Source organism: Athene noctua, chromosome 7, assembly GCF_965140245.1.
Source record: "Athene noctua chromosome 7, bAthNoc1.hap1.1, whole genome shotgun sequence".
Taxonomy (NCBI): Eukaryota; Metazoa; Chordata; class Aves; order Strigiformes; family Strigidae; genus Athene; species Athene noctua.
This window is the reverse complement of record NC_134043.1, coordinates 32,790,303-32,812,997: the sequence shown is the minus strand read 5'-3', so window position 1 is coordinate 32,812,997 and position 22,695 is coordinate 32,790,303. Positions and strand designations below refer to the sequence as shown.

The 22,695-nt window shown below is 38.8% G+C and overlaps 1 protein-coding gene across 5 annotated transcripts in view; it reads left to right on the top strand.

Annotated features, from left to right (window-relative positions):
• Window positions 1-10,813, top strand: part of NCKAP1 (NCK associated protein 1) — a 60,941-nt gene extending 50,128 nt beyond the window's left edge. For all 5 annotated transcript variants that reach the window (XM_074910466.1, XM_074910465.1, XM_074910464.1 and 2 more), the window contains 4 exons: window positions 1,532-1,648; window positions 5,428-5,537; window positions 8,219-8,308; window positions 8,918-10,813. In XM_074910466.1, the coding sequence (XP_074766567.1) occupies window positions 1,532-1,648; window positions 5,428-5,537; window positions 8,219-8,308; window positions 8,918-9,034 (434 nt within the window). In that variant the 3' untranslated portion in view covers window positions 9,035-10,813. The remainder of the gene's footprint in view (window positions 1-1,531; window positions 1,649-5,427; window positions 5,538-8,218; window positions 8,309-8,917) is intronic.
• The last annotated feature ends 11,882 nt before the right edge of the window (window positions 10,814-22,695 follow it).

Genomic DNA, 22,695 nt, shown 5'->3' with positions numbered 1-22,695 from the left:
TACAACTTAGAAATTGTGTTTAAAAAAGGGGGGGCGGGGCACACAAAAATGAATGCAGCTACACATGGAAGTGTTTAAAGTGCTAGGTAGCGACTTTTATATCTTGGGTCCTTTGTATTCTGCAATGAACTCTGTAAATGGCGTAAGAACATGAATTATTAGTGCCTGCTGCCTACTAGTGTGTTATCTTGAGAATCTTTTCAACCACATATGAATGAATTTGTTGACCTAGGAAAGAATAACGAGTAGATGTTGAGGGAGTTTAATAGCTAATGGTGAAAATTGCTGTAATTCCAGGACAATGAAAATAGGACTTGATTGTGAACAATTAGACGTGATCAGTTCTGTGGTGCAGATCTGTAACAAATCTGTGTCTCGTAAGCAGGCATTAGGAGATGAAATGCTAGCTGAATGCACTTCATGAATTTCACAACATTGTGTTACCAGTGTGTTATACAAGTGTTAACATGGAGCTTACAAGGGGAAACATTGTAAAATAAGCATCTTAAATGTTCTAACATGTATAGTGCTTCCTCTTACTTGTTTTAAAGAACCACTGTCTTAAGCTTCTCAGTTCTGTTTACTCTGCTGGGTTTGAAGGCATGAATTAAGACTTTTAAGAGCTTTTTGACAGTCTTCAACTTTTTTTCCGTATCTTCCTTGCTGAGCACTTTATGGCTTTTTTTCCCCTGTGTGTAATGAATGGTTAATGTTATAATCAGATCAGATTTAAATGCTACCTAAGTTGTTTTTTCCTGCTTTAATAGTAGTTATTTTGGGAGGGCAAATGACAGCTAATTTCAAGGGTCACTTTAATATTCAAACTTAAGTATCAAGTAGAAAAAAAAAATCATTTATTTTATACACATTATATGTACAATGTATGTAGGTATACCTTTGGAAGATAGATAGTATCTGAAGTGGCATTTTAAATGGATTATTTTCATTGTGGTGCATCTGTGAAATGTATAAGCTGGGTGAACAAGACAGGAAATTTCTGCATCTTTCATGATTGGTTAGGATCTTGTATTTTGCTTGTAGTAACTCAGTTTGTACAGATATAAGTACTGTATTTACCAACTGCTGACTTCTTTTAAATTACTCTTATGCTAATGTGTGGTGATGCTGCTGTGTTCAAAATAGTGTGAATTGAGGTGAGTGCACATCACATGCTCCTTTACCAAAGGGAGAGTGCAAGAGAAGCTCTCCTCACCTCAGAGCAATAACTGGGTTTACACCAGCGTGTAGGAATACTGTTCTGCTCAGCATATTAAAGTCTTAGTAACTAAATGGTTGGAAGTGATAGGGTGGCAGTGACTTGCCTTCATTCTTGTAGATAATAAACTGGAGATTTTGAATCGCCATTCTGTGTCTTTTGGCAAGACTGACGTATTTCTCCTTTCGTAATGAAGACATTGAGTTGTTGATGGGTTTAAATTTGTTTGGTCAAACATTTTATATTCTACGTGCAGTTGAAAGGAAATATTTGAAGATTACTTCTTTAATCAGAGAACTTTGGTTTTGTTTTTAGAAAACATTAGTCCAGAAGAAGAATATAAAATTGCTTGCCTTCTCATGGTCTTCGTGGCAGTCTCCTTGCCGACTTTGGCTAGTAATGTGATGTCTCAGTACAGTCCCGCTATTGAAGGTAATGTAGAGTCAGCTGAATATTTGCTGTGAATGCTTTCTTCAGAATAGTCCTGGTGGTTTCTTGAATACTTTTGCTTTAAATATTGATTTATATTATGTAGTGAACAAAATTTTAAAAACAGCTGTAATCCAGGAAAGTTCTTCTGAAACCATTTCCTTAACTTTTGTTTAAGATAACGTTCTATGAAAAATGAGTCTTCTACTTGAGATTTTAAGAACAGTACAGATACTGTAGGGGGCAATCTTGTCCTAATATGTGGAATCGCTGGAACATATATTCTACATTAATTAGTGTGAGACTTATTATATAATAATATAGCTATTTTAGTAATTTTACATTGGCTTTGGGCCACTTATACAAGGTGTCTTTCCTATATTTTATATGCTGTTCATATTAGTAAGCATAAAATTTTGAAAACAGAATCTGGAAGGTGTAAGCTGTGAACAGAATTATATCCTACGCAGTCGTTCAACTTATTTTAAAAAAAAAAAAAAAAGAATCTTTGCCTCAAGGAAATTCTTTGCATGTAATCCACAAAAAAAAGTTCTCTTTCAGACAAAATCAAGTTGAAAAAAAAAAAAAAAAAGACTGACCAGACTGTTCCAACACACACAGAAGTCACCTTTCAGCTGTTCAAGCTATTTCCTTTGTGATATGCAGCATGGCTCGCATAAAAGACCGTGTTTATTCTGCATCCTTTTACTGGGTACAGCGTGGTTTTTCTCTTAAAATTGCGGGGTTTTTTTAATCTGCTCAAAACTTAACTCACAAAGAATGTCTAAACTGACTACTGAAAATTTTAAGTACTAGGAAAAGACCAAAAATTCTGAAAGCCTTCTGTGTCACTTATTGTAGTATGCAGATCACATTTTTTGAGAGACCAGAGATTGTTGTTCTAAATCGTGTTAATTAACGTTTCCTTCAGTTTTGAGAGATTAAACTAGAGTTAACAACTCCTTAATTTGAAACAGATAGTGTAACCTTTTGCCAATTGTGAAAAAGTGGGATAACTCTGTAATGTAATGAGTAGAATTTGAACATTAATTTGAAGAGTTATGAATTTTCAAGTGGACAACTTTTTCTGATGGACAGGGGGAACAATCTGTAACCCGCGGGGTTGTTTCCTGTTATCTTCATTCATAGTGTTTCTGTGGCTTATTGCAAGCTTTTTCAAAGTCCTGATGGCTGAATGAAAATCTCAGACTGTAGGCAAGAGCAGGGAATATCAAATGTGATTGGTGAGGGGCACAGGTAGAAAATGTTCTTTAACAAGCAAATTATGTTGGTACTGTTAACTCAGTCCAAATGGTGTGTTTAAGAGCACATCTCGTAAGTATTACTTGTTTATAGTTTTGTGAGAGAAACATTCTGGAAGCACTTTCTGCTACCAGTTTCTCCTTTGAAAGCATCTTACCTATTGTAGAGTTTCAAAACCCGGACTACTTGCCAGGGGCATACTAAAAATTTTTAACACTGTTTGTATTTTCACATTCACCCCTCTGTAAATTTATTTCTAAGACTGTGAGTCAGGCTAGCTAGAGGTTCTCCAGCAGATTAGAGCTCATGCATGTTTGCCTTCCTCAAACTCCCATCTCTTCCAAGGACTGTCCTCACGGTCTTAGCAGGTTGAAACAACAGATAATTCTATCTCCTGCCTGTTTTATATTATGTAGCTTAAATATTCCGATTTCTGTGATTTTATTTACATTAAGTGGCTTAATATGGAGTCAGACAAAGCCTGATTCAAAGTGGGTTCTTAAAGTGAGTACAGTTAATAAGATCTCATAAAACTGTGACTGGAGAGAAGTTACATCTAGAACTCAAGCCCATATTAGGAGTTGCTACTGATTTTATGAGATGTGGCCTCTGTATTATGTAATTCTTTACTGAGTGAGCTCTTTTTTATTGAGAGGAAAAGAGTCTGGCAAAAGGAATATATAAAATATGTTCATTCTACAAAAATAACTGAACAAACAGAATAGACCTTGTTAGTCCTGCCTTCCTTGCATAATTACTTTTTCCTGTGTTCTGCCCTTATTGTAGAACATCTGGCTTTAGACACTTAATTTAGTGCTGTTTCCAGAATGAGAACTTAATAAATGCTGCTTTTTATGAAGTAAATTCCCTGGACAAATCCTGAATTTATCCATCAACAAGTTACAGTTTTGAAGGAGTTTCAGCTTGCTAATCTGGCAGGACATACCTCCCAAATACAGACAGTTCTTGGACAGCTTTAGCAATGTCTGCATTCTCTCTGCCTACTTCCAGATCAAGCCTGTTTCTTCCACTAGCTTCAGATAAAGGCTCAGGCTCTAACAGACCTCTACTTTTTTTCCCAGTACAAAATCTGAACTGCTAATCAAGTATCAGGCTAGAGGACTAATTTGTCATCCAGAGGCTAGACTAGAACACTAGTCTGCAAGAGACATAGCCTTTTCTAAATACTTGAAACCTGTCACAGGTTGGAAGACGACAATTCATCAGCTGGATTCCCTTGCTGATGCTTTTTTTCCAGTCTTTGAGACATAAAAATTAACTCACTTCAAAAAAAATCAAGCCACCTCAAAAACAAATATAAACTTCGGTCAGCAGAATTAAGCAGAACAGATGTTCTTGACTGATGTTCAAGGAAAGCAGTGATCTCTTCTTTTTTCAGACAAGTGTATTCATGCAGCAATATTTCATTTAAAAATAGGAGGCTGGGTAGGAGTATCCACTCAGGGGGAGCCTGTTGGTGGAGATCCATAGATATCTTTGCTGGGACCTACTAGTCAGCATATTCATAGACCTCACACAGAAGATGGGTGAAGAATGAGGTGACAAAATTTTTGTATCATGTGAAGTTAGTTATTGATATTAGAGGAGTAAACAGCTGCAGATAGATATTATGACAGTAAATTGTGCAATAAAATGATAGATAAAATTTATTTTACGTAAGTAATAAGGTGTGGAGGAAAAAATTGATTTTTCTCATGTGGAGAGATGGAGTCTAGCTGACCTTACTGTTCAGGCATCATCTTGGGAGTTATTAAATGACTGAAGGAAAAAATTAGCTCAAAGCTTGTCAACGGCCAAAACGAATTGGTAAGAATCAGTAGTGTTTGCATCCTTGTATGCTTCTTAACTCCTTCAAACACCTCCTCCTTTTCATATGCTGGCAGTTTCCCAATATATTTGCCAAGGTGTCTATTAATTTTGTTTTAAAGTTCTAGATTTGACTTAATTTGCCTAGAGATACCAGGCTTACCGAGGAGCAGTTCTTCCACTGTCTTTGAAAACTGGTGTCATTTAATCACCTTCCAGGCCTCTGAAGCCTGGGTGGACTTTAGGCAAGATGTTATGTACAGCAATTAGCAATTTGTTCTTGAGTTCCTGTAGCTGTCTTGAGTCAGTGCTGTCTGGGAATGATAATTTGTTCATTTACACAGAGGGGCAAAAAATAGCCAGTTAGCTTGAAAAAATTCTGCTTGCACATGTCTTTTTAGCCTAGTCCAGTGGTAACACTCTCAAGTTATGTAGAAACCAAATAAACTTCCAATATATTATTTTTACTTATTTTTAAAAGCCACGGGGATCTTCATCAGGTTGTTGTGACCATTACGGCATTCAGAAGGGAGATTCGTACATTCCCGAGTTCAAAGCAGTGGTACTTTGCTCTTGCGCAAGATGCTGCTAAAAGTTGATCTTTCATTGTGACAACTCTGTTTATTCTCTGGCGATATTTTACAAAGATTACTGTCATGATGCTGAGGTAACTTATATACATTTTTGTTTAGGGCATTGCAACAACATTCATTGCTTGGCAAAAGCTATCAACCAGATTGCTGCAGCTTTATTTACCATCCACAAGGGAAGCATTGAAGACCGTCTTAAAGAATTTTTGGCTGTATGTATGACTTCATTTCTAGAGCTAGCCCCTCTAAAAAGAGGGGGACTTCCACTGCCTAATGCCCCTCAGTCCATTTTTATACATAGTCTAGCTTGCACAGTGCTGTCATTAAATTAATGATGTGTTTGTCATTGCAAGTGTTACCTTTACAGTGACAATCAGCCATGAGTAATCTTAATCATAAGTGTATACTATAAAGATTTACATTAGTATGGATGAGTATTGATTAACCCATATTTATTCCAGTAGCAATATTGCTTTATAATGCTTGTAATGTTACTTATTTTCCTATAGTGATAAATTGCAGAGAAACTATTGTACAATACAGTGTTGATTTTGATTAGGAGAAAATCAGGTGTGGGTAAATTATTTTTTGAAGTCTAGCAATAGGTTAAAATTCGTATCTTAACAGGAAAAATATCTGTTAGCTTCAGGAAGTATTTTCAGATTGAGGCGGAAAATGTAATATTAATTTGGGATGCAATGCAATTGATTTCATAAAAATCTGGTTTTGGTGCACAAGAGAGAAAAGTATATTGTTAATACAAGTCTATACGTAGATTAAATTCAGTAGGAGTCCTTTAGCAGTAGTCAACTATGTGTGATGTTGAAAAGTAACAGTAGCAAATCAATACAAGCGTCATAATTTTTTTTTAAAGCATGATCTTTAGTATTTTAGCACATACCATCTCTTACACTGTGTGGCCTATGACTGGAAAAAGAAATGTGCAATGCATATAAAATCAAGATTCTGTCTAGCTGACCTTTTCCCATGATGTGTTGGACTCTAGTTTATTTTACTTTTTTGAATAAGGTAACTCCATAGTGGCTTTTGAGTTGTGCCTCTTGACATGCCTGCCCTTCTTAAGCAGTAACTGTCTTATAGCAGTATGTTACACGGATATTTGAGGAGAGGAATTGTTATGCTTCAGAGTAGGTTGAAGATCAAAGCTTCTGAAATCCTTAGTGATTCTTAGAAAAAAAATTGAAAGCCCTTAGGTTGTTGGTGGTGCATTTTAAATACGTTTTGGTGTGCTGCTGAAGTAGAAGTAGAATTTTTAAAGTGTCTCTTAATTAGCTGAACTTGAAGGGAAACTAAAGGCTAAAACAGCAGCTTCACTTTAATTTTTTAAAATAACTACTGATCTTGAGTGATTCTTGATTTTTGATGTTTGGCCTTGAAATATGAAAAAAATACCTCTCCCTTCCCCCCCCCCCCCCCCCCATTTTAGGAGCCTATTAGCATCTAAACTTAGGGGGTGGGATAATGGTAACTTTCTCTAACTACAAGTCCCCAGAAACAATTTTTCTTTCCCATCCCCCCTTCTTAAAAGTATCTTCCATTTCTGGAAGTTCATTTCATTTTGTAAAACAGAAAAAACCTTTGGCCGTTGACCTTGTCTAATGCAACTGCTGGCTGTAAAAGATGAAAGAGAAATGGTTGTGTCAAGTTGCATACATTTGACAAGTGAAGGAAACCAGTATAGTTTCATGTGATAAAAACACTTCTGGAATGAGGTTTGCATTTTTTCAGTGTTTACGAACTGGTTTCAGACCACTGCTTTTACTGCACAGACTGATTTGATGGTTCAGATATTTTGATAATCTTTCATTTCTAACAACTTTTATGTATCATTTACTGTTAGTCTGAAAGAATAACATTTCTCTTAAGAAGAAAATGTACTTACTGCTGGAGATGATCTGCTTTCCTGTCAGCTAATTAAATACAGAAAATCTTACTAGGTTATTTAATACCGATAAGTAGGTACTACAGTTATTTTCAAGTACGCATGTTCACTCTGTATGACAAATTGATTAACGATGGAATTTGTTCAAGAGGAATCTTGATTTAAAGTTTTAAATTAGTTTAGATTTTAAAGTTATTTTAAATTAAAATCCATTTCTGGTAAACACATCGTTTAGGCACATTGCCATTGCTTGGTGCGAGGGCATAAATGATTGTATAGCGGAAAGCTGAAAAGAGGTTTTTTTCAAATTTCTGTAAAGCATGAAAACATGGGTTATCAATGCATCTGCAAATTCAGTATTTTACTGTATTCTGTCATCCTGAGCTTGTAAATACCTAAGTATGTGTTACAAGTTTCTAGGTTATCTCTTAAAACTAGTATTGTAGGGTTGCTTATGGTCTGATAAAATATTATTCATTTACATATATGATGAGGTTTCTTCAATTAAAAACAGTTTAGGAAGTAAAACTGATTTATTTGTCCTTCTATTGCAAAATGGGTATAACTTCAAACAATAAAAACTCCAATCACTTTAAATCTGACCAAAGTGCAGCAAGTTTATATGCATTTTGGGAGGGACAGAGAAAGTGAAGTCTTGATCCCATGGAAGTTCTGTCATTAATTTCAGTCAACTACTGTTTACAACCAAAAGTTCTCTGCAATAAAATAATTCACTTTTCTTATTAAAAAACATAATTCCTTATTAAACTTCTAGAAATAAACAAAAATGGCTCATTGAGACTAAAGCCTGGTGATGGTCTGTGTGTTCAGCATTACTGACTTTCCTTTGTAGTTATTAGTACACTGCAATGTCTGTTGGCTAGGGTATTGATTTCTTCAGAGAGGCTCTGTGTGTGTGCCTGTATTGCAGAATAGCAAAAGTTAATCAGTGCATTATTTATTGATTTTTAAATACTCATTTTTATGTAGCTTGCATCATCTAGTCTACTGAAGATTGGCCAGGAGACAGACAAAACTACTACAAGGAACAGAGAATCTGTTTACCTACTACTAGACATGGTAAGCTTTTGTCTATTTTATGTGTTACTAACTTAAGGAATAGGCTCCACATTGCATCGTTCAACAAGGGGGGTTTGGCTGTCACCTTTGTGTTGTAACAGCTCATCAACCAGTGGCAGTAATTTTTTATGTCATCCTTCCTGGCATTCTAATGTCAGAAATTAATTTTTTTCGTTTCCCCAACACACGCACACGCATTTTTACCATTGTCCTTTGTTTCCTAGAACATTGTATCACATGGTTTAGATCATTTTCATTGATAATTTAGTACATACAATAATAAAATGAAATTTCACGTTAAAGCAGCACTGTTCAGAGTGTGGAGAGGAAATCTCTGCTCAGAGGTTTTCCTTTCAGTGTTATATATCTTTTTGGAAGTGCAGGAGCGCTATATGACTATATGTATAGGAAAAATAAATTACTACCTTTGTGAAGTGATGTGTTTACAGCAATGTGTTTCTCCCAAGCATTTAAACTTTGTGTTATTTCTTTTTGCTGTGAAGTATGTGAGTGGTGGTGTGAGTGCAGACTAGAAGTATTTCCATGAAATAGATAGCAGCAGGCAGTAGAAAATGTTCTGCAAAACCTTGTGTTTCTGGTATTTTTCAGATTGTGCAGGAGTCTCCATTCCTGACAATGGATCTCTTGGAGTCTTGTTTCCCTTACGTCTTGCTGAGAAATGCATACCATGCTGTCTACAAACAAAGTGTTACATCCTCTGCCTAACTATCTACTTACTGGAGATAAGACATAGCACGCATCTATGTGGCCTCAGTTTTATCTGTAAACTGTGGAGCTATTTTACTTTATAGCCTGATGAACAGTTTTGTGGATTATAAACTTTTTCCATAAAGTTGTATTTCTGATCAGTGGTTTCTTAATATGGTTGTACTACAATATAAGCTTGGTTGATTTTAGGTTGCACATTCATGGAAACTATTTTTTTTCCTTTTTTTTTTTTTGTTACTTTAGAGCATCAGTTATGTTTAAAAATTACTACTTCTGCTATATGTTTTTTGATATTGATCATGCAAAACAAAAATTGCTTGTTTATTTCCAGAAGAAAAATGTATTTAGTGATTATTTTAGATAGTGTAGCTTTCATCTGTGTGTAAATTATTTCATATAGGGAGAGTTATAATCTTGTACCTATTGTTCTTATTGAAAACAAATATTGGATGTGCATTTCTGTGAAGTAATTACAGCATTTCTAGTTTTATTTTGAAACATTCACAAATCTACGTACTATGACACTATCTAACATTAAAAATGTTATAATAGGACTGCTTATCCTTCAGACAGAGATCCTCTCCTGATACTCTAAACAACAGCAAGTGGTGTTGTTTGTATAAAGCATAGTGGAAATTTTTTTTAAACTAACTTCTGTGGTGCCCTGTTGGCATTAACACTACCATTGTACCCTGCTGTATAATAAACATTCTTACACATTTATCACATGTTGATAAAATGTTAGCCCTTAACCACTTTTTATATGTTTTAAATTTTTGAAATTCAAGTGTACCTTCCATAACATACAATAAACACTAGACTGTATTATCTGTAGGTGAATTATTTTTAATATAAATGTTATCCTAGTATTTTAAGCTTAAACTGTGCTGTTGTGCATCGATTTACATCTCACAGTTCATTAAATATCAATCCTTAGAGCTTTTATGTGAAGACTTCTTTTAATCCTTCACCTTTTGGCTTCTGCAATAGTGAATCTTGTAAAAAGTCGGAAGAAGGAATTAAAAACAATGTTAAAAGTGCCAGTTTAGTGCCATTATCCTTTAAATCTTGATTTTACATAATAAAGCAAGAAAAGCATTTACATAGTATGTAACGATGCCAGTTGTACCCATAGAAATAAGTGTATTGTTAAAGTATAAAACTTGAAATAATCATAGAACAGAGGAGTGTTGCTAAAACCGTAACATCAGCCATTACTGAGACAGATGTATAATAGGCCTTTTTTTATCAATGGTGCAAATTGGCATGCAGGATAGCATTGGCTCATTTAGCCTGAAAGCTGACCAGATGGTTGTGCTCTTTAATCCACAGCATATAAAAGCTATGTGTTTCTCAACAGGCTCTGGACATTGTATAGAGCCCCTGTTCTTGATGCAACTTCTCTGCATGCTGGTAACTTTTTCTATTATGAAAGAGCTGTTGTGTGCTCAGTTACAATAGCTTCCTCTGTCCAGAGGAAAAAAGTACTGGAATAAAATTGTCCTAAGGAAGTAAGACAGTACATCTATATTTTTCCTAATTACGCATTTTATGTTATAACCATGGAACTGTTTTTAAATTGATAATTTAGTACTATAACGAATAAGTTTGTTCATAAAGAAGCTGGGTCGAATGCAAGACTGAAGAGTTCTATTCTGTATTATTTATCTGATACGTTCAAATGTTTTGATTTTAATTAAGATTTTGATTGTAATGTAGCCTTTTGTGGAAAAATAATGCCTATTTTCAAGACTGACTCTTGAAAAACTCAAGTTTAAAAAATAACCTATTTTGTGTCTTCAATCTTTTTAAGTACAAAGCAATTATATTTGGTTGTCTACGTTGGATCCCTGTCAGCTTTCCACTGTCTCGAGGTGTTACTGAACTCAGCCGAGAAAATAGGTAATCGCTGTCAAATAGATAACGAGTGCAATATTTCTGCAAGAAGCTGCTTCTGATGCAGTCGGATTAGATTTTGTTGTGAACCTTTTGGACTCCGTAGTTTCTGTGGGAGCCCTCCCATGATTGTGCTGTGCTGTCTGGCACAAACGCCTCAGATGGTGCCTTTGTAACTACCCTTCCTGCAGGAGCTCCAAGCAAGCTCAGAACCAAACCAAAGAATTTGGAAACTGGGGCAGAATTGTGTGGACTCATCCATGTATTGGTTGGATTTTGGAGGGGTTTTGAGTGGGGGGGTGGGAGGGTGTCTGCTTTGCTCTTCCATCCTGTATTTCTATTATTTCTGGTTTCAGCTGAGCTACCACAAAGCTCTTCAGGGTAAGCCTGCTGTGGAAGGCAGAGCACATCAAGTACAGTCCTCAGGCCACCTGTGTCTGTCATACATGGGCGGGAGTAAGCCTGTCGAACAGAGTTTGGTGAGAAGAAGGTAGAGAGGGAATTATTCCTCTGGAGCTGGCCACGCCATGTCCACGGCTTAGTAAGTTCAGCTGTTGACTTGGTATATTGAGTCACCTCAGGTGGCTTTTTGTGCATTTCCAGAAGTGTTTGTAATTCCTGGCGCATGAAGCACAGACGGCTGAGCTGGTCCCATATGGAGCCAGTTTGGACCAAATATCTGATTTGCGGGGGAGGGCTCTGCCTCATGTGAGAGAGAGCATGGAAGAAGAATATCCTGTTGCTGCCCAGAAAACTTTTTTTTTTTTAATTTAAAAATTGTGTCTATCAGGACAAAAGATTACCTTTGAAAAGAATGGCTACTGTTAAACCTTTTTTGTTGTAGCAATTTGTTTTCTAGATAGGAAAAGGAATTGATAACCCAACTGACACTTGGAGTATAATAATGTTCTGATGCACGGGAGAATGGCATTCTCCCCAGAAGATGCTGAAATTGAAGCTGGTGATTTGAGGAAAGATACAAGCTTTATTCAGCAGGTCATCATGGGCTTGTATGACTTCAGCTCTTGTTCATTCCAGATTCAAGAATTCTTGACAATAAGTAAATATGCCTTGCCTCTAACCTGTATTTTTGCCAAAACCTTCCCTGTCCTGGGAATTGAGCATTGAGATTCATACTAAAGGGTGAACCCTTAGTTACTTACCAGTAACTATTATAAATTCTGTATGTACGGGAATGTATGAACTAATGCTGTAACGTTATTTTAGGTGAATTGCTCCGTCAGGCTGAACCAAACCCAAAGCTAGGTTTATAGGTGTAGCCACTTATCCCGTTGAATCAGTAATTTTTTTAGACACAGGCTTCAAATTGTTTTCATATTCAAATCCAAGCATCTTTTAACTCCATAATACATTTTGGATACTGTAGAAGTAATTTATTGTAGTTTTATTCACTACTAAACTTGGCTGATAAATTATGGACTGAATGAATACAGAGAAAACTGCCTTCATTTCAGTCCTTGTGGCTACCCTGAATCACTGACGTGGCTAGCTGTGCAAAGCAACATAATTGAAATGACAGCTACACACATTTGGTGTCATGGGTGAGGACCAGTTTTCAGTGGTGTCAAATAACCAGTTTTCAAAAATATTCAAATTCTGCCCCTTTTTTTTCTGTAAGAACAGTTTTTGAGTCATTTTTATGATAAAGAAAAATCTTCCCCTGAAAAGACCAAAGCTTTTTATTTGAATTGACCATTCCTTTTCTGCTTTTGCTGTTTGTCATGTTCTAAAGTCTGAATATTTGTACTAACACATAACAAAATCAAACTGGCCCCCTGACCTGTGTCCAAAACTGTATCTAATTTGCTATTAGTCATGCTGTTTCTAGTACTGCTAGGTCAGAGCGACCTGCTCGCTGGATGCAGTGTCAGTGTGTCTTACACAATTCAGTAATAGACAACGTTGGTATTAAAATCAGAATGAAAAGGCTATGTTGAGCTTAGTGTAAAGCAAGGGAATTTGAATAGTTTCTGGTGTAGACTTTGAGTTATTGCCTTGTTTATGATAAAAAGTGCCTTCTCACAAGTAATGAAGGTAAGTAATAAAAAATAATACTGACACCTGTGCAAGTACAGATGCAAGCTGCAAAGTTAATACAGCTGAATGTTTAAAGCCCTGATGCTAGTAAATCCAGTTCATTGTCCATCAGCAACATAATTTCAGATCTTGTCAGGACTCACCTCAGGTTGTGACTGGAAGATGGGGAAGGCATTATCACAGGTAACCTGCAAAATCTTCTGCTCTTGTCCTCCCTGCCCTTGTCTTTAGCCTTTGAGTTTGGCTAAATTAGAGGAAATTCAAGGGACAGCCAGTGCAGAGAACAGAAGACTTGCATTGGCAAGAGCAGTATTATTTTTAAATGCAAATTAAATTATCTTTTTCATATAGCAAGGACACAATGGCAACAACAATGAAACCATTCCTTGCATAGGCATACAAAGACAAGTAAACCTAAGAATGCACTGTAAATTAACCTTATGCTAATTGTGATGATCCAAAAGAGGAGTGAAAAGAAAGGGGAGGTAAGAGGGAAGTTGAAAGAGGTGATCACAGAGGGCTCAGAGAAGTTGGGAAAGACGTTGCTGTGTGATGAGTCCATTTTGTAACTGAAGTCTTGACACTTCATGGATTAAATCTAGATGGTATCTCTCAGACTTCAGAATTGCATTTAAAAATTTCAACTGAGGTGTCATCTGTTTTCCACTGTAAATGAAGCAAACATATCTAGCTTTAGGATCCCTTGTAAATAAAGGACACTTGAAAGTGTAAAACTGAGGTGTCGTAGTATGAGCATGTGTTGGCCAAGACTGAGTCAGCAGAACTGGGTAGGAACATCTCTCTCATGCCTGTTAAAGCAAAACTCTCAAGATGGTCTGTGCTCTTTGGATTTAGCTCCATTTATGTATTTGAAGTGGAAGATGTCAGGAATGATACTTCGTGTTACAATGAGATCAGGTAAGTGAAAGAGTTCATCTCAGCAGTTTATTTTGGATAACAAAGCACTTAAAAGGGCCAAAAAGCAGCTGAGAAAACACACTGAGCCTGTGACACATAAGCTTTAGAGGTAACTTTATTAGGGAAATAATTGGACCACTATTCATGATTTTTGTTTGAATGCCAAGAAAATATGTTAACTTTTATCCAGTAAAAGCTCGGAGGGAAACCATAGCAACAAGACAGTAATATGCATTTGAATTCTATCATATAATACTAATTGTTTGCTAGAATACTAATCCATGGCTGCACAGCCACCCGCTGAAAGTGGTCACAATCCTTTCTAAGACTCGCAGAACAGCGAGTAAGAAGACAGCCTCCGGCATGATGTTGGGGTGCCTGAACCTCATGTTCTAGGTCTATGTGTTGTTAAGCACTCGGTGACCCTAGTGTGGAGGGGAGAATGAAGTTATAGACAGTGATAACCACTGAGGACCATTTTAAAGGCACCATATATGCTCTTTGTTTGAAGTGGGACTGGGCTGTGAGCATGTGGGTAGTTTGAAAAAGCATTGGAGCTGGGATGCAAAGCAGGCGAAACCCCTGCTGCCTTCTCCCTAAGAAACGCTACCAATAAAAATCCTGTGGTATCAAAAAATGTCTTGTTCTAAACTTGTATTCTGATGATTCCAGCATGGTGACTGACAGCCCTGCAAACAGAGGACAGGCTTACGGGTGTTTAATTAGCCCTTAGTGACCAGGTAAAGTAGGCAAGCTTTTCTAAGTCACAAAACCTTGATCAGGTTTATTCCTGTCCAGTCAAAACTGGCAAATATTTGTGTGTATGCTTCTGAGCTATACTGCTAAAAAGGATTTGTGTTTCCAATTTTAGTAAGCAAGCCTGTGGCTTCAGGGAGAGGAAAAAAGCAGCATTGTTGTATGAACAGTCTATAAATATGGGGAGAAAAAACCCACCCTAGCCTGAGAAAAGCTTGTTGGGAGGTTAGTTTTATGGATCTTGTGAAAGCAATACGGGAGGGGGGGGGCACAGCAAAATGGCCAAACTTAAAACCTATAAATACTTTCTGGAAAAATGCCACTAGCTTTTCCCCTTGGTATTAGTTGAGCTATGGAAGTTTGTTGAGTAGAGAAGTAAAGCAACTTTAAAACGTTTAGTTCTCAACACTCTGTTGCCCCATTATTTCTTTAAAAATTTTTTTAGTTAAAAAGAATGTTATTAATATCATCAGAGAACCAGAGGAAGATAAACATGTTAATCACTTCCTGGGCATGATTTTTATTCTGCCACAACTAAAGTGTGTGGGGGTGTTAAGAATGATGATCTGAAAGTTCCAAAGGTCCCAAAATATCCCCCATATCACTTTTTTGTGGGGGAGAAAATCTGTAGCATGGCCCGGTGCATACTTTGAAGTGACTGTAAATCACTGGATGTACTGAATGCTGTGGACTGCTACAAAGGGCTAAAAGATCTGATGAGCAAGGAAAGGGTGTAAAAATAAGATTTTTTTTTCTGAGAGACTGGGCACTTTAGGCTAGACAGTGGATTATGTTATTTTGTAATGGCTTCACACTTAAATAACATTTGTGCTTATTCTTCCTTAATTTTTGTGAATCTTTCTATACCTGTTTTCTACCTTCATTACTGTCTCTCACAGAAGAGGCAAAACATTAACACCCTCACGAATTTACAGCAACATCTGCAGCCTCAGCAACTCTGCCCAATTTTAAAGCTTTTCAGTAAACTAGAAATGGGACAAGAAACTGAACCGTGAAGTTAAAAATCAGCATCGAGGAGCTCCTCATCTGGAAAGCACCGTGGGCTGTGCATGCCTATTGCTGTAAGGGGGCTGAGGGAGCAAGGGTGCAGCCGAGGGGTACACCTGAGGCAACTGGAAATCTTGACCTGGAAGAGTTAAAAACGTCTGTGCATGTGGGGTGACTTGTTAAAATGAAATTGTTTTTACAGGATTAGATTTCATCGTTTTCAGCTTTCTAGAGCATCGTCTACTGTTTGTGTGGCTCGCAGGTGTGTTAGTAAAAGCTCTCAGGAAAGGCAGTGTTTCTTTTCCTAAACTTGCTGAGGTTCCCACACAGAGCCCTTTGTGATTCCACCAGTAACTGCTAAAAACATGAGTAAAATACACACAAACTGCGTTGGCTTCTATTTATAGGTAATACTTGATCCTAGGGCATGTCAAACCCAATCAGCTCCCACTGAAATCAGTGGTGAGTCTGAGTTTCAGCACCTGGTGATATTAGGCTGTTACTGTAAAACTCAAGTGTTTGTGCAGGGCTTATTTTTAGGCACAGGTGTGATTTGGTACTTAATACTGCAGGGTGCTGCTAATAAATAAGGGTAAGCGGGAGCAGAGGCAGACTTGGGCCATGCAACCAGAGAGGCTATAAATCTGAAATAGTAAATTTATAGGTTAACAAAATTACATTCTGAGTGGTTATGGCCTTTAAGCTAGGCATCTCAAATTGTTTCTGCAGGGGCCAGACTAGAAATGTTGCATAATATATATATGGTATTACAGAGCTTCGCAGGGTTTTTTTGCCTTAAATGCTCCATCTGGAGGTGATTATAACTCAGAGACGGTGCGGTGGATTCTGTTGTGTCTCTGGTATGGCCCACAGTGGGAGGGAAGGACGTCTTTTTCATTATCTGTGTGGTCATTGTGATAGCATATAACAACTTGCCATGTATTCTAAGCATAATGAATTGAATGCATATTTAAATTGAACATCTATACATAATACTACTATGGAGGCTATCTCGCATTCATAAATACTTGAGCAATAGTCAAAAAAAAAAAATGCATGCCAGGAAGCGAAGCAGCCGAGCATCCTCCCCAGCGTCTCCTCCAGTGCAGCAGCAGGTCCTCCCCACCGGAGCAAGAACTGCCTTTAGGACATTAATTACATTTCAATCAGTACAGTTAAGTGACTGTAGATGGTTGTACTTCATCTTTGCACTGGAAAACTGCTGTATTAACACAAACCGATGGGGAACAGTGGAAATAAATGGAAACGGAGCTACCTTGCTTTGAAACGCAGGTGAACGCTTTCACAGTTTTAAGTCCGCGAGCCCGAGTACTGCCCAACCAACTGTGCTTTGGGTGTGTGATCAGCTCAGCTCGTTTTTGCTATTTTCTTAATATTTTCCACAATGCAAGCTGATTCTGCAAATATTTAGACAAACATGGTAGTCTTACAGCATTCACAATGTTGTTATCTGAAGGGGGACCTTTGTGGAACTGGGGACCAAGTTTCCATTCTTGGTGCCTCTGAAAAATAGGCTCTTCTCACATTTCTTAGTTCTTACCTGCCTGATTCTTTTGCCTTATTTTCCTACACTTTTGGTGATAAACTTGCATGACTGTGAAAACATCCAAGTATTTTCAGATGAGGTGGTGGAGTCACCATCCCTGGATGTGTTTAAGGGTCATTTAGATGAGATGTTGAGGGATTTGGTGTAGGGGAGAACTTTGTAGAGTAGGGCTGAGGGCTGGACTCGATCATCCCAAGGGTCTTTTCCAACCTGAATGATTCTGTGAATTCTTCAATGGAAACAGAGAGCAGTACGTGCGGTGCTACATCAGAATCAGTACTTCTGCTTTTCTGTATTTCGAAATGTGAAAACATCATTCTGAATGTGATCACAGGCTTTGGGCAATTCATTTACAAAGAATGGATTTCTTTGGAAAGAAAGAAATGGTGGACATGGTATTTACATGATTTGAAAGATTTAGAACAATACAGAGCTCTCTGATAATTAATGCTGAATTAGGTGCAGTTGTCACAAATTTAGCAGCTCCAGATAGAAAGCATTTGTTGCTTCTGAATTTAAGGTGTGCTCACCCAAAGAAAAAGATGAAAGTTCCATCCACTGCCTTACTTGAATGTGTGCTTCAGGTATGCTCAACCAAGGGGTGAGGAAAGCTGTGGACATGATAATTCCAGCTAAACAAAAAACATGAGTGTTTCTCTTTTCTTCTGGGATCTCTTGTGCTCCAATTTGCACAGTCCGTCCCCTATCACGCTTAAAATGACCTGGGGGGACTGTCAGAGGAGGACTGCAAAGACACGCCAGGAGGTTCAGCTTTTTGTCTTCTGCTTGAAGTCCCTTAGAGGCCGAGTGCTTTGAGAAGCAACGTGCCACCTGCAGTAAATCTGGCTGTGCTTGTCTGCAGGAACACTAACACCAGTTTCAACGTCCAGGTGGAAAATCAGCTTTGCAGGTAGCAAATGTCGGTATTGAGAAGCTGTAAACACTGACATGGCCACAAAAATCTGGGAAAATCCTAAGCAGCAAACAACTTCACCCTGCAAAATGAGGTGCATTCTCAGGTGTATATGAGGTGGGTGTCTATGGCAATAGACCTATAACAGGCAATATTAAACAGAACTGCTATTGGCAAAATTTTGTCTTTGAAATGCATGTGAGCTGGGCTTCCTGATGCTTAAAGATAAAGTGGCATGTTTTCCTAGCATACTATTAATTTTACCAGTAATGTAGGATGAAAAATGCTGGACAGATTTTTTTTTTTTTTTTTTTTTTGCTGGGACTTCAGGAAGACAGGTAATGTGAGCAAATATTAGTATGAAAAAAATTATTCTAGGAGGCATGCAGACCCCAAGGGCACAGGATAGTTAATAATGAGCGTCTAAGAAAAACAGCCCCCAAAATTACAAGTCTGACAGGCTGCATTAAAAGAACCTTTTCTTCTTCCTCACTACTTCCAAGTCATCCATGGAGAAGCTTGAAAGATTATTAAAATAAGTTAATAGTCCCCTGTGTTTTGTCTACCTGAGGGAGCTGAAACAAGACCCTGGCTGGAACAGGAAATGTACAATAAATCCCATTTTTATGACTCTGCAAGTCAATGATTTTATGGTTTTAGTAACAGCTGTGTAAGAAGTATTTTAGGGTTTTGGTTTTGGTGAGTTTCTTGGTTTTGGTTTGTGGTTTTATGTTTGTTTTTTTTAAGGCAGTGTATATAAGCAGATTAAATTGTATGTGATCCTGAGATTCCTACAGAATGGTTCATAAAGCAAAAACCTGTTCTGAAGAAGTATTTTTATCTCAGCTACTTTTCTTTTTAGCCACAGCCTGAATGGATATGGTCACGTTTGCAATTTTTTTCAGTTGGAATGGGCAAGAGCAGACCATAAAACATAGTACGTGGTTTATAAACAGCAGCCCAATGGGCACGTGGGCAGCCTGAACCAGTAAGGCAATGGGAAGCCCAACAAGCATAGGATAGGCTTGTGTCTTCTCTGAACACTGTCACAGGTTGCTGCTCTCAAGGGTCTGGCAGAAGATGCAAACGGAAAAGGTGACTTAAAATAATGTCACCTAGAGTTTACAGCCTAACACAAGCTGTTCCCTATGGTGCCAGTGGGGTTTATGATATCTAAAATATAGATGTGCGGTGCAACATAGGCCCTTCATCATCAGGGTAGTTGTTAGACCAGGAAAAATAACACACTTGTTCTGCATTTTTTCCTGATCTTTGCTCTAATTTTCCCTTGCAAAATTTCACCTCTTCCTTGTTCGTCTTAGACACCTACTCATTTCTCAGCAGGTTGTAAGAGACTATGGGGTTGTACACATCCACAGTATCTAGTTAATATCATTCCTCTTAGAAATGTAAATACAGATTTGCTGGTCTGCTGAACTCTGCCCCAAGCCAGAGTAGATGCTGCCTGGTTTGAGCTGGGCCCTTGTCCTCCCTGTGGCGCCTCTGGCCCCTGCCTCATAGGGGTAAGCTGATGGGATGTATATATGGGGATGTTTCACATACCTAAAGAGAGACTATAGCCCTTTAGGAGTAGAACTGATTCCAACAAATGCACTCGGGAGTACCCTGGCTACAACCCGTGTGTTTGGGCCAAACCCATGTGCGCTTCTTACTGTTGCAAATAAGGCTTCAAATTTCAATTTTATTTTTAGTAAGGTAATATTTCTATTCAGTAATGTAGTTCTTCCAGCTTAAAATATATACATTTCCATATTTTAAGCCTTGAAGTTTTGCTAATGTACAGTTCTAATAGCTGAGCTGGACATCAGAGCATCTCAGAAAGTCAGCTCTTGCTTCTTAAGCCTGTTGCTGTTTATCTGACTCCCACAAGAGAAAAACAAGTGGGGAACATAGACACACTGTAAGGAAAAAGCCAACAAAAGAATAAATTAATGCCAGCCGTCTGGAAGCAGTTCCTTAGTCTGCTTCCTTTTGGGGAAGGGTGCAAGAACAAAGCCCTCGATCCCTTTTCATGTTCTCTGCAGCCCTCCTCATGCTGCTGTGTCTCTGTACCCAAATAAAGCCAGTCAGCTGTCCCCGGAGCTGTGAGGGTTAGCCAGCCACCTCCTGCTGAAACCCATCCCCGCGGCACCACAAAGCCACTGAGTTGTTTGGGTTTTGGGTTTTTTTTAATGGGGTTATAGATGTGTAACTGAGGGCAGTTTGGCCCCGGGCTTCATTTTGCAGGGTTGGGGGTTACCGTGATTCTTTTGGGGTGTAATAACAGTAATAAACATTTTCTGTAATTTTTGTACGAGCTCCTCCAAGGGGCACATCTTTGCCTTAGGCCTCAGCCCCACTGAGGACTCGTTTATTCTAGGAAATGACTGTGTGTGATACTGTGGGCTGTATTATTATCCTTTAAATTTCTAGGTCTGTACCAGCCCCTCAAATCCCACCAGGACACTCGCAGGCAGGCAGTGCTGATCCCAGACTGCTGCCTGGGCACGCTTTTATTAAGAAATTCCTGATAGTCTACATGACGTGAAGCTGATATAATACAATACTTTGACTAACCCTTTTTGGAGTTGTACAATATTAGGAATCCGATTATTGTCACCACCCACCCCCAAAGGTTTAACATTGCCCTTTGTGATGCAAGCTGTAGAAAGAGATTTTGTCTTCCTCCTAAATCTTAAGAAGGTGGAAGGAGAGAAGGGGGGTGAAATTCCCAGCAGCGGTGTGGTGGTACCCAAAGTAAAAGCTACTTTTCTGATGAACCTTTTGTACGTGAGCTTTGGGTGAAAATCCATGCATGGTTTGTGCAGTCATCTGGAAAACATGCACCCTCGGGGCTGCGTGGTGCAAGCACAGACAGCCCCAGGGAGGGGTGAGCAAACCTCTTCCCCTCTCTCAGCACAGTTTTCCTTCTGCAAAATGGGGGTGGTGGTTTTGACCTCTGTTATAGAGTGTTTTAAGACTGGTGGCAAATTCTAGATACCGTAGCATGTACTTTGCTCAGCTAACAGATGAACTCCATGGTCCTCATTTTAAGTATGTAGACATATTGTAGTTTCAGTTAGCAGTTTCAGTGTTTTGCAGCAACTGCATGTGAAGACAGAGAGCAGATTGTTACTTTGCTCTTTTTCCTCTAGCCGTTTTATTTTCCCTCTAGTGTAACCTCCCAGGTGCAGGGCAAAGCACTGTGACCGCACTTTTATAGCATGAAACCACAGCCCTTCTCTTCACTGCCTCTTTTCCTCCTTTACCAGCCTCCTCACCTGTTTTAAAAAGGTGTCAAGACTGGCTATAGCGCTTCTGTGTAACAGAAGATAACCTAACAGACATTGGGGTATAGATATCTGGTAAAAATAATAATGTTTTGGGTCAGTAAGCAGATTGCCTTTGCTAAGCTTCAGCCAGAGGTGAATTTTTGCCAGCAGGTACAAGTTGATTTATCCTGGAAACACAAAGAGGTAATTAACACTGACAGGCTGGCTGGCCAGCGGCTCCCACCCCCTCCCTGTCCCACTGGTGGCCAATCCTCGCCCAGGCCCGGGCACCGGCTGCCTGCCCCAGCACATCCCCATGAGGGGTAGGACGGTGGGTGACCCTCTGCCAGCCAAATGCAGAGGAGGTGCCTTCCCACCGACCAGAGAATATTTAAAGCCAGGTCCCATGGGAACGTATGTGCTTGTGAGTCTGTTGGGGACATCAGCGTTTGCTGTACTGAGAAAGTATCTGCAGTTATTTTTACTGTTTAAAAAAAGTGCAAGGTCATCTTGTGCAGATCATGACTTCGGGTTATAAAATTAAACTCATTTTAACTGATAGCCTTACAGCACGCATAGGGCTATTCAACATATTGATGATTTTTCCTGCAAAGCATAGGAAATGTTTTTAAAGCTGTTTGGTTTAATTATCAATTCTAAAACAGATTGCAGGTGATGTGGAAAATTATTTCCAGAAGTACAGAGATTGGAAAACTTCGTGTTGGAGGGCAAAAATATGAAGTCAAGTTCATTCATGTCGCTGGTTCCTTTGCATTGGTCTGGCCCCTCTCCCTTGACTCAGCTACCCTGGGATGCGCCGCTCCCATCGTCATCGCTGCCAGGTAAACGGTCCTGCAGAGAAAGCCAGCGTATTCAGTTCCCAACCAGCTGGGTGAGGTTTTTTATTACACCACATGCTTCTTAAACACGTATTTTACACTAGCAGGAGGAAATTCAAGCCTCGGACTTTGCTAGGACTGAATTTGAGGCGCTGAGAGGACGAGTCAAACCAGATCTCTCTTTAATCCCCCCCTGCAGACGAACGAGCTCCCCTTTGCCTGCCCTCACGGCTACTCTGAAGCCTGGATGCAGGGGCAGCCTGGCTGATGGCTCCTGAGGCTCTCACCTGTGCACCCGTATGGACATTTCTATTCATCTCTGAGGCCCAAAGTTTCTTCTGGCAGTGCAGGGAACAATTCAGTCCTCGAAATGAGTACCTGCCTGCACAGGTGGGCAAACAAAAGGCCAAATCCTTGTGCAGAGATGCTGA